The sequence below is a fragment of the Accipiter gentilis genome, chromosome 1 (genome assembly GCF_929443795.1).
Source record: "Accipiter gentilis chromosome 1, bAccGen1.1, whole genome shotgun sequence".
In the NCBI taxonomy this organism is placed as follows: Eukaryota; Metazoa; Chordata; class Aves; order Accipitriformes; family Accipitridae; genus Astur; species Astur gentilis.
The window spans coordinates 50,493,417-50,506,025 of NC_064880.1; the positions used below are offsets into that span (position 1 = coordinate 50,493,417).

At 39.1% G+C, this 12,609-nt stretch overlaps 1 protein-coding gene across 5 annotated transcripts in view; it reads left to right on the forward strand.

The window, feature by feature from the left end:
* The window catches only part of ARHGAP15 (Rho GTPase activating protein 15), a 330,972-nt gene that overhangs the window by 164,943 nt on the left and 153,420 nt on the right, over positions 1 to 12,609 (forward strand). For all 5 annotated transcript variants that reach the window (XM_049803687.1, XM_049803704.1, XM_049803697.1 and 2 more), the window contains 2 exons: positions 3,218 to 3,316; positions 5,200 to 5,326. In XM_049803687.1, the coding sequence (XP_049659644.1) occupies positions 3,218 to 3,316; positions 5,200 to 5,326 (226 nt within the window). The remainder of the gene's footprint in view (positions 1 to 3,217; positions 3,317 to 5,199; positions 5,327 to 12,609) is intronic.

The window sequence follows — 12,609 nt, forward strand, 5'->3', positions numbered from 1 at the left end:
TTCTATAAGCAACCTGAAGGGCACACCCTTTGCAACTAAGACGGTTAACGTCAGTTGTCTTTCCTCGTGGGTATTTATTGCCGACAGCAGCATCATAATTCTGCCTGGTAAGGTAATGCTAATTCCAGACTGTAGCCTTTGCAAAAATGATGGCAAAGAGAGAGGGATTTCAGGAAATATTGAAATAAGTGAAGTACCTGGCACAATGGAGACTGGCAGCTCTATCTAGAGCACTTCATTTTCTTTTATTTTCTTTTATTTTTTCTTCTTCCAGATTTGCCTTTCATTTGTTTCTTTGGTCCCTCTGTTTGTTTCAGCAGTGCCTGATACAGGGACGGTGTGTTAGCACGCCTTAATATTGAACAATTTATGCTTGTTGTTAGTTATACATCATTTAGGGCTCTGATCATAAATTGTTCAATCACAAGGTTTAGTCAAAGCTAGCATTCTTTACTGATGTCTTTTCCCAAGGGTGTTGAAAATTCGATTGTTCAAAGTGCAAATATGGTTTAGCAATCCCTTCCAAGAACCATTTATCAGAAATCCTAAGGAGGTAATATATAAAAGTGGGATAGGAAACCTGCACATTAAATGGGATTTACCAGCCAAAGCCTTTGGAACTGCTTTCCTGTGAATGACTGGAATGGAGCAGAACAAAGTCAATTACTGACTGTAATTAAGGAGTGGATGCATTTAAACTGTAGAGAGCAGTAGCAGTCTTCTTGAAACTGTCTAGTTACTCTGAAGATTAGTCTGAGGAAAGAAAGAAAAGGACTTGAACTATATCTTACAGAAAGTATATTTTAAATGAATTCTCTTCCCTCCATTCTATGATCTGGTTTTGCAGATTTGCTCATAAACCACTGATAATATATGATTATCAAAATAACGCGTTCAGACAAAGAAACTTTCAACATGTATTTTGCTTTGGTCTTGTTAGCAATGGAGTATCTCTTTTGCATATCATACAGTGCAAATGTTTATGCAGTGGTGAATACTCATATTTTAATAAAGTCTGAATTTACTGAACGGAAGACTGAACTATGTTGTGTCCTTTTTAAGCCTTCAGAATACAGTGAATCTAATTATATATGTTGCTCTTACTTTGAAAATGTTATTCCCTTTTATAATTTTAATAATGACTTGTTTATACTGGGAGAGAGGCATTAGATTGAATTGTTGCCTGTGTTTAGTCTCATTCATATCTGCATGTATACATTCATAAATTGTGATATAATACATTTTGAACCCAAACCTCGCCGCGTGAGCCGGGCACAGAACTGGAGGTCAGCTCTTTTAATCGCTCACCTTAAGTCGAATTTTGACCTTTTTTTTTTGTTGTTGCTCTTTTGATAAAGGGGACGGTGAGTGTGTGAGTAGAGATTTAACGTTACGGCTGTGGACTAATAAGGGAATTAAAAGTTCCCCGATAAATAACTGTCCCAGGCGCAGGGGAACAATGGGGTGGCTGGAGGTTCGTCCCTGACGGGTGCGGACAGGACGGGATGAACATCTGCAGCCGGGCAGCCTCCGAGCCCACGCTGGGGGACCATTCCCACATTCTCCGCAGCGCTCTCACAGGATGTCTCCGCTGGAGCTGTGCTGACGGGATTTTCCTTAATGCTGATGACTTTGGAAACCTTCCTTACAGGCATTTCCTCAATAAAGGGAGGGTTATAGAACAATTAATAAAACATTAAGCTGTTTTGTATATATTTTTTTTTTTTTTCTTTCCTGGTAGTAATTTTGTTTTAAGAAAGATGCAGGGAGTACCCGGGCTGGTGAGGATCTGTTGTTTCTTTTATGCTTTAGTAAAAACTCTTGACATGGGGCAGATGCGGTGAAACAGTAGCGCTTCAGGTTGATGGATTTACATAAATAGGCTGTGCCAGCTCTTAATGGCTTTGCTCTGCTTTCCCTCACACTTTGGTCAGAGAGAAATCTCTGTTGTCCACTGTATTCAGCCATTTCCCAAAAAATACCCGAAAACAGTTTTGGTCCTGAATAAACACCATGCCCTGACGAGCATCCCGTTGTGCAGACTAAACCTGCATCCCCAAAGCACTGAAACCCAAGTGTGCAATTCCCACGTGGGGATCCTACTGAGTTTTGTGCAAGCACCTCTTGGCAACACAAAATAAAGGAAAAAACTTTGGTTTCAGAGCCGGCAGGAGCTGAGCTGGTTTGGAGCGTGGGCAGGATGAGTTCCTGCCCCTTGCAAAACGCGGTGGAGGTGTCACCCTCCATTCACTTGTCTGAAAACGTGCGGGGATGCTGTGCCCTGAATCACGCTCCATGGCCACGTACACCAGGGCTCTGCTGAATAATCCTGGGGCAAAGCACTGCACAGCTCCGTGCCTCAGTTTTGCCATCTGTAAAATGGTCGTTTTCGACCTGCTGTGTAAAATACCTGGAGATCTGCTCTTTTGAAAAGATATATATATATATATATATGTAAAAAAAAACCCCAAAACCGATGTATCATTATTATCACGGTGGTTTACAGAAGTTCAGACCAACAGAATATGCATGCATATTTCCACCAAATATTGTTAGGCAGTGAAACAGCATTATCAGGGGATTGAATATTCTTTTGATAAATATTCCCAGTGAGTGGGTCAAAAATGTAAATCGACTTCTATTCAGACAAACTGGGGATTTTTTTCATGATAAATGGGCTCCTAATTACTCTGCTACAGCCATCTTTGATGGTAATATTTTTTGTTTATGTGAAAAAGAGTGACATTATTAATTTTACCAAAATGCTTGGAAGTGGACTCTGGAATCACAGGTATATAATAAATGTGTAGATTCGAGAATGGAGGTACCAGATATAAAAATACTAATACCAAAATAGAAATAGAAACTGAAAATAATAGGAGTTAGTTCTCATATTGCATTCATTTGTTTTCAGGGTGCTTTGATTTCCATTTGAACTGTGTCTTGTAACACTGAGTTTCCTGGCTTTTCTTAAGTTTTGTCACATTCCTGTTATTTTTGCACTATTTGTGTTCGGTGGTTGCATTGCTGAGACAATATCTCGTTTGTTGTGACATATTCAAACCAGTTTTCAGACAGAGGTTCAAAACTCCTCAGTAAGTCAGCACTCCAGGAGATAATTCTTGGTCCAAAGCAAAAGCAGTAGGAGAGAAAATAGAAGCAAATCATCTGTCTGGCGTGTGCTTTACTTACCTGTGTGTGCCCCTGCCCTCCCCAGATCACGACAGTGTCAGGAAACGAGTTCCTCCTCCAGTCGGATATCGACTTTCTCATATTGGATTGGTTCCACGCTATCAAAAATGCAATTGACAGATTGGTATGTATTTGTTTTGGCTGTTACCTTTATTAATTAAGATGTAGCAATTTCAACTTCATTTGCTTAGGCATCTCTACAGGTTTTAGGCAGTCAGCAGCTAGCTAGACATTCCTTTCTCTGAAGGGTATAAAAATATGTATGCAAATCTACTAAAAAATGTCAGATAAACAAGGTTGTTGAACAAAAATGTCATTTGATTCTTGCCTCGAAACGGAACGCTACATTTATTTCTCTGAAATAACAAGGACATTGGTTTGCTGAGGGTTGTAAAAGCACACAAGCACTTAATAACTAATGAATTTTTGCATTTTCTGTTTATGCAGCCTACAGTATATAATCTTCAATAGAACTATTAATACATTTGAGCCTTTTATGATTTTTTGTATTACTTATTCACAAGAATAACACTAGCAAATAATATTCCTTTGTAACTGATTGCTGTTATTCTCCCAGGAAGGCTGGGGGTTTTCTACTAGAAGTAAGCAGGGCTGCGTTTTATTAAAACAGTTTTTAATTACCAAACCAGATTCAGCTGTAGCTTTTTCTTTCTTTTTTGCCACTCTCAGTACAAATTCCAAATGTCTTCCTCCTATCCCTGCCTGATCCAAGAACATATTTTTTTTAGAGGGCACTGACTTTTCTTGTTCGCTGCAGAATCTGGGGAGAGAAAAATATCCCCATTTCTGGCATTTTTCAGAGGTTTTGCTGCAATGGAATTGGCAGAGCGGGCAGAGGCCGCCTCTTTGAAAGGGTTAATCTGAACACGGCTACTGTTTCCTTAAAGAGCTACAAACATTATATTACCCTGAGGCTATAATCAGCCAAGGAAAGTTTGATCTGATGATGTATGTCTTCATATTGTGCATTTCATTGGGTGCGTGAGGATATTGATATCCTACTGAAGATTTTGGGGTGGAGTTTTCCGTGGAGACTCAGAACACTTTTTTTTTTTCTTCTTTTTTTCCCTTTGCACGTTATTCAGCTAAACATCTAATGGACTTGATTATTTTTTTATTTTTTTTTTAGTGCAACTAAGGTAATATTGTGGCACCAGCAGCTCTGAACGTGCAGCCAACCGCAGCAGCGGCGGCTGGTGGGGCACAACCCGTAAATGGTGAGGGGACCCACGGGCAGGGCTTGTCCCGGCTTATTGCCCAGGACAGGTTGCCACCACGAAGCGCCCGGTGACCCTTTCATACCCGTTATCGATTTCAGTTTTAAAACTTTGAATGAGTGTGGGAAGCCTTGCAGCTTTCCGAGCTGTTGGGCTGGTTAAAAATCTCACCTGACCAAACGCCGTGGGAAGAGACGTGTGATTAGCCAAAATATCATCTCCTTTTTCTTTTCTTTTTTTTCTTCTTCTCTCCATTAATGGTCCCTGTCGCTTTGTGTGCCAGTGAATTAGAGCAAGAGAGAAGTTCCCCCCTCTTTCCTAAGCTTAGACCGGCAGAATTCAACCCCAAATTTGTAAGGTTGTTGGAAGCAATTGTGCTTGCAAGAATATTTATTGTAACTATTTAAACCAGAAAGGCAATTTAAACAACCTTCCTCTTTGCGAGCATTTGGAAGTAGCCTGCAATGTGGAAATAATTTTGGTCACTAAAGCCTAAAGAAGTAGGCCTTTTGTTTTCCTCACTTAAATGGGAATTTATCTCAGAAATTAAGATCAGTCTGTCAGGGCCATAAAAGCTCTGCCATATGACAAATTTTGCATTACACTTTCCTCAAATTATATACTCACTGCATCACTTGCTGTGTCCGTGTCTGTTAGCTTCTGATTCTGTACTGGCATTCTATAATCTCTTGCTTTGTTCTTACAAGTAGTAATTTTATTAAAAGCACACACATATGTATATACATATATATATATATTCTTTTCCCAGCAAAAAGAACGGAGTTGTGCATCGAGAAATTTGGAGTTCAAGCTCAGAAGATCCTCCAGCATCGAATTACTGAATAGCTTAGACACTGAATCCAAAGAACCAAAGCCTGAAAACAGAAAATCTTTAAGTAAGGGGTTTTTTCTCTTCTCATTTTTTTTTTTTTTCTTTTTTCTCTCCTTTTTAAATAACTATGCCATTACAGGCTAAGATAATTTTTATTACATACAGAATGTGAGGAAGATCACTGAGAATTTTAAAGCTGAATGTGTTCTGTGCTGATATACATAACTTGCATTTAAGTAAAGACAGTTACTAGCTCCACACTTTTAAAGGGTGACATTCTCTCCTAAGCAAAATAAATTTGTTTAGGAGCAAAGACATTTATTCAAGCCATTTATTTTTAAAAATAAGCAACATGAGTCCTATGTTAATGGTCTGTTGCAGTTGCTTTGTTTCCATTTTAGTAAAATACCTCAAATTGCCAGAGTAATTTTCTCTGCTGTATATTTATACACTGAATTGCTGAAAGACCTGACATATCCTCTGTGGCTGACAATCAGTGATATATCTGTAATTTTAGAGAAGGTAAATTCCAGGGATCGAGGTTGATTTTTGTCAGTGCGATTAGAAAAGAAAGTGATCTAAAACTAGCAGGGATGTGTTTTCCTCCACTGAGACTTTCCTTTTCCAGTTTGTGCCGAGATGCTCACGAGATCGTGGGCAGTAGATGCAGGAGCTGGTGGTGACCCTGCATCACTCACTCGGCGCTTTTTTTAATTTCACCCTCTCTCTCAAATCTTTGTTTTTCTTCTTTGTTTGGCGGGAGATTCACATACTGCTTCTAATGTAAGCGCCGTGACAGCTTTAGGCTCGCATGCTGCTACGAGATACCTATAGGTACTGAAGTGCTGTGCAGGAATTTGCCTGCACGCATTTCAGCGCAGGATCAAAGCCTTAGATGTTACGAAAAGAGTTGCATTAGAAGGACCCAACATAGCTATTTTTAATGATAATTATCCATGCAATCATAAATATATGCACACATGCGTGCGCCCGTACACACACAAATACAGAGATTCATTAAATAGTCTCTTTTTGCAGACCGAAGCTTTTTGTTGTTGTTGTTTTCCTATTATCTTGGAGATTTGGGGGTGGGGGGGAGAGCGTTAAGGTTTTTCTTTCTGTTATAAAATATAAAGTAGCCTGAATGTAGCTTGTGAAAAATTGTCCCAATATCTTTGCACTGTGTGTTAAGTTGCATTTCTCAGAGGAAGAAAAATAAGACTGAGAGCATGGTAAGTTCTGAGGGCCTGATTCTGCTCTTACTGTAGCTAATAGCAAAATGCCCATAAACTGTCTCAGCACTCGGGGATTTTTTATTTATTTATTTAGACCTCTCACATATCTTTAAATGATAATTTGTCAGACAAAACAGAAAAAGCAAATACGAGCAGTGACAGAGACTTAGTCTACGTTGCTTTTCAAACCATGGAGAATCCTGAATAACCTCCGTTTTGTTAAAGGCTACTTAAACTCTTAAAAAATGTGAAAATATCTGCTGTGAAATCTCACTGAATCGGAGCTTGCATTTAAATACTGTAGATTGGATTGCTTCTAAAATATGTATTCAGAACTTTTTTTTGGCCCCTTGAGATCAAGCAATTATGTGGAATTAGAAAAATCATATTATTCACTTACTTATTAGTAGTCTAAGCACAAACTGTATTGTCAGTTTTCTGCCTTTGGCTTTCTGTGCCCTTAATGTTCACACAAGTATCGTAGCCAGAATTATCGGCAGCTAGAGCCAAAATTGCTTTAAAAAGGCATGAGAACTGGTAATGACACATTGTTAGCAGTTAACAGGTGGTCGTTTCATTGTCCAGTTTGACTGCAGAGCACAGAGAAGATATGTGCAATATCTGCGAGTGTGTTTATAAAGTTCTCACAAAGTTTAACGATTTTATAATTTTATAGTGCTCTTATATTATTGACTACTGCCGATGCCAAATCCAAACAAAGGAGATTTTTTAAAGATGGCTTAAAACTCCTCCGGTTTAGCACGCAAGACGAGCAACCGATGTGTTAGCAGGCCAGCCCCCCCTCCGATACCCTTTAATGAGATGTTCAGACAGTTCAGACTCATTTGCATTTACCTTCTCTACATTTTAAGGGCTGCAAAAAGTGTCCAGTTTTAGACTTGGTACTGCAGTTTCATTGGGGTTTTTTAGCAGCAGGAGTATATAAAGGACAGGTATATTCTAACCAAAGTACTCCGGTAATTTACTCTTTCATTTCAAACTGGGGAGACTGCCCCTAGAGACGTAGTAGCAGGAATTTGTTTTTTAGGTTTAATCCTAATTGCTTCTGCTTACACTACAAGGACAAATGGTAATTCTCAGTTATGCTTTTTGAGCTGTAGACACTGATTTCATTGAAAATTGGGCTCAAACTGCCAGGCTCAATTTCCAAAGTTCACAGAGTGTCCGTCTTCTTGGTCACGCAGCTTTTCAGTGGCTTCTCATCCAGTTTGGATTCAACTCATGTTCTAATTGAAGTTTTCTTGAGCTAAGAAGAAACCAAAGATGGCCTTGGGGAACACTACCAAAATATGTAAAACTGTGATCCTGCTCTCAAATACATGGGAAGAGATTACTCTTTATTTTATGACGCCAACTATTTCACTGATTTAATTTACGCAGCTCATGCTGGGTCAGAAGGAACACGTTTTTCACCCTAGCAACCTCCCCTGTTAGAAGAAGTATACATTTGGTGCAAGAAAACTCCCTTGCAGCACCGCTCCTTTTTATGCAAATAAGCCTTCTTCTAAACCAATGATTTTTAAAATTAGTGGCAGACTTCATAATTTCCAAGTAATTTAGTTATCATTCAGGCTGTAGGTTTGGGGTTTTTTTCTCCCAAGGTTGCCAGAAAAACCTCCTAATTAGTGCCAATTATAATTGGGGCTGCTGGTAGGTGGTCTGCCACGTTAATTTTATACCACGTGAAACCAAGGCACCTGGGTTAGACTGAGAGTGGAGACATTGTCACGGCCCACGGGAGGTAGGGAAAGGCTCTGTGCATTGCAAGCTTCCCAGAACTCATTCAGCTCTCCCGAAACCAAGAGACCTTTCTGTCCGTATGGACTCCGGGACCTGTCAGGACAGTCGTCTTGTGGGCAACGAAACCAACTCCACGCTTTCCGCTAAGCTCCGTGTTGATTTTTCTGTCCGTGCTGGCTTTGCGGGTTGCATTTTGGGAATTTTTGTCACTCAGGAGTGACCTCTTGTGGAAGAGCCTGGGCTGGAGTCGCTATCGATTGTCGGAAGGGATCAATTCCCCTTCTACTCCCCCTTTTCCAGATGGAAACAAACGGCTTCGCAGTAGGAAGAGTGCCCTTTGGCTACCGTATCAATCTGAGGGCTGCTCTTGTCAAAATGCACAATCACAAGCTTGATAATGCAATCCATTCCCAAAGCACTATATTTCCAACCTGTTCTCCATCATTTCCTTATGGCGTCACATTTACTCAGTTCATCACATTCTTATTAATATTTTAGGTTTCCTTGAAAGTGATGGAATTCTATTTTTATTACAAAAGCAACAAGAATAAATACTAATTGTTGTCAGTTATTTCCTTATGTAGTGGGAACAGTAATCTGTTCCTCAGCTTTAGGTTGCCAAAGCAAAATAATTAAATATTTTAGACATTTAAAAAATCTGTGATATTAGATAAATGCAATTTGATCTCCTTGTTTGCCACATAAAAGCTGGAACTGCCTGAATTGATAAGATTGAATTGCATTATTTTTATTGTTTCTACTCGCATATTTTTCTTATCTTCAAGAACACTTTACTTAAAACCCGGTGGTTAGTCATGCAGCCCTGCGACAGATCCTGGAAAATCGCCTCCATATTTGAATTCTAGCTTGAGGTGCCACAACTAGAGCTTCAAGATTTTTAAAACAAAGGTTAAAAAAAAATAAAATATATATATATATATATATATATGTGGAAAGGAAAGTCCTGATGGCTTGTGGAGTATTATTGCTATTCATGATCACTTTAGTGTCTCGAGAAGAGCAGTCAGGGCCCCGGGGGTCATTGTGCCAGACACAATGTGACACCGAAGTAAGACAATTCCAGCTCTCAGCCTGAATAAGGACAAGTTGCAACAGGTGGAAAAAGTGGACAAAAGCAGGGGGTGGAAGGAAAAGTTGACAGCCATCCCGACATGTCATGCATATTAAATAGCAGGCTTGGGATTCCTTTCCGCTCTTCGTTAGGTTTGGGGTCTTAGCCCTGGCACCCTGGCCACCGGCCAACTCAAATAATGATATTTTCCTAAATTCCTCTTGCACTTTCAACAGGGAGCGATGGGTCGTTTTAATCCTAAAAGGCGATGCATCGCTCCGCGATGCCGCAGCCCTCGCACGCTTCCCCGGGGAATGGCCGCAGGGCAGTGTCTGGGAATATGCCTCCTAATATCTTTTTAATCAGGAAAAAAATAATAACCTCTAGATCAAACTTTTGACTTGTCTTCAGAAGCGTTTACTACAAAGTCATCTGGGCTCTGAAATCTGCTTTGGCTTCTTAAAAGATAGAGTTCAAGTCAGGCACCCCGTCCCCAGTATGCAGCCAAGGACTCTGTGCGTGCTTTAAAATTGCCCAAAGTTGCTTTTCTCATTTCACTCACTTTTCATACTTCAGAAGACTGAATTTTGAAACTCGAAGCACGGCATGTAAATATTCCTAAGTAATTACTAAAACATCCAGAATCATCGCTGAATGCAGTTTGTTAGATAATTAAGACTGTACAATGTGGGGGGGGGGGGGGGGAAAACCAGCAGCAGAAACCCATTTTGGTCTCGGTGGACGTGATGGAAGAAACGGAAAACTCAGTGGATTTTTAACCCTTTCTGGCTCCGTATGACTCTTGCTCCTTCCCTGGCTCAAGCTTTCTTCTGGGGGCTTGCTCGAGGGTTTAAAGTTTGTCCCCACACACGACTGGATATTTCTGTGGCAAACACCGCCTTGCTGAGGCTATTGTTTCTCTGCAGAGGGAAGGGATGGTTACCAGGGCACAAACACACGTATTTGCAAGGCTTCAGCTGCGTAAGAGCAGGAGGAAAAAAAGCCAGAAACTTATTTTGTTGAAAGCATCATTTGGAGATCCTAGAAAAAGGCCACCTAATTACAGGCAGTGCTGAGAGAGGAGCCTGGGTGATTTTTCTGTCTTCTTTTCTAATACGTGAAGAGGGTGGAAGGTTGGGACACTATATCTTGGGAAGTCATGAGAGGTTTTACTGGTTCAGGCAAACTTGTCGAGGGCCAGATTCTGTGGTAACTCACGGAGGCCTTCACCTACGTAGGGTTACTTCGGTGATAAGGGGGCTAATTAGAGCAGCAGAAGTGGGAAATCACTCCATTTCTTTGTTAGCTCTGATGAGGTCTGATTTTTTTTTCCCTTCCCAGCCCATTTATTTTAGTTAGATGTGAAGTTGAAAGCCAAAGAGATGCCATTTAGGGAGTATTATTACATTACAATGTTGGCATTACGTATAGGTCAGTTTTATTACTTTTAATAAACCCAAGAAATACAAAGCAGTAATGTATGTTAGTGCAGCATTACCAATGACAACAATGAAAAGGGAAAGCAAAATGAAAACTATATGCAAATATGCAGTTTCTTACTGCAGTGTTAATTTTGTCACTTTGCAGCTTGTATGTTTGTGGCATTGATTTTTATTGCATCAACAGGAGTGCAGTCAGCTCTTGATACCGAAAAAAGCCCACAAAAAGAAAACGCAACACAATGTTTATGGAGGGTGGAAGCATTCGTTTGGACTACAGGGACTAAACTTATTTTTTGACATATTTTTGCTCTTCTGTTTCTCTGCAACATTTACTATAGGTATGCTCTTTTCTTAAAGCTTAAGAAAATACTGATTCAGCAACAAAGGAGTAATAATACTGGCATTTGGGAAACAAACCGTGCCAAATTCAGAAACAAATTGTGTCACTTCCACTGATAATAGGAGATTATGTTGCACCCAAAATCACAACTGGCTGTGGCTAGTTCTTAAAAAAAAAAAAAGATTTTTCCTGAATTTCAGTATCCTGTTTCCATCAATTATAATATAATGTTTCCTTAATTCTTTGTTTTATTTCTACTTCACTTTCCAAAATCCTTCTAGAGTTTACTATTTGGGTTGAAAAAGCATATTTTTAAATTGGGCATAACCAACTTCCATATAAACATTTGGCAGGGAAATCAGTGCATGTTCACTTAATTCATTTTTATTGAACCAAGTCCAGATTTTTAGTCAGGAAAAAGTTAGATATTAATCATATCTGAGCAGGATCATTAAATTTTCCTTTACCTACTAGAACAGCAGGGTCATTATAGAACCATGAGAAGTTAGCTCACTTATTAATCTTTACAATTACATAAAAGTGATCATTTTTATAGTACTTAAGAGTAGCTCTTACCCATTACGTGAAGAGTATGTGGGAATATTACAATATAATATAATGTATTATTATAGATGTGTCCTGTGACTCATTGGTCTGCTCAGTGACACACAACTCTCTGGAAAAGTTATCTGTTTGAGCTTGGATAATCTTTAATTGTTTCATATTCCTTGTGCTCATTTATAGGGCATACTAGTAAATAGAGAGCTAGTCACTGAGTTATTAATTACCTCATTATTACTTAATTATCACTATTGCATACTTCATTTTTATGGAGAATTATATCATAAAAGAACGTATTTTATACTGCCCACCACAGTTAAGTATGAATGACAGTGATAGCTAATGTAAGATTGAGTTAGTTAAAGAAAATCAATCAGAAACCCTCACTATAGATTACTATCCGGTTTCTTCTGCCTTTTCCAACAAACGCTTCTCATCTTTGACTTTGAAACCCAACAGTTTAAACTGGGTTCTTGTTTCAGTGGACTAATCCCCTTTCATAAATCATGTTCAAGTGCTGAAATAATTTGCACATCGTTTAAAGAGTATTTGCTTTGAAACATTCACCTCAAGCCCTTTTGTATATCCTTTCTCTCTAAAGATTTGTAGTATTTGTTTTGTTCTCTGAGGTATAAAAGACCTGGGTAAACTTTATTCCTGTTGTTTCAAGATTAGTGAAATAAAATGCATATTTATTCAACTGGGACTGAAAGGAGCTTTAGTAAAGACGATCATACATACGACCCATGGGAATGTTATAATACAAAATGTCTGTCTTAAAATCTCTTTAGGTTTGTTCAAAACACTACCGAAGGACTTAAGTTTAAAGAAAAAAAAAAAAAAAAAGGAGTTACAAATCCATATTTCTTCTTTGGAACAAAGAAGAGAGAGACATCATATATTTTTCTTAACAAAATAAACTCCTACATGCACACT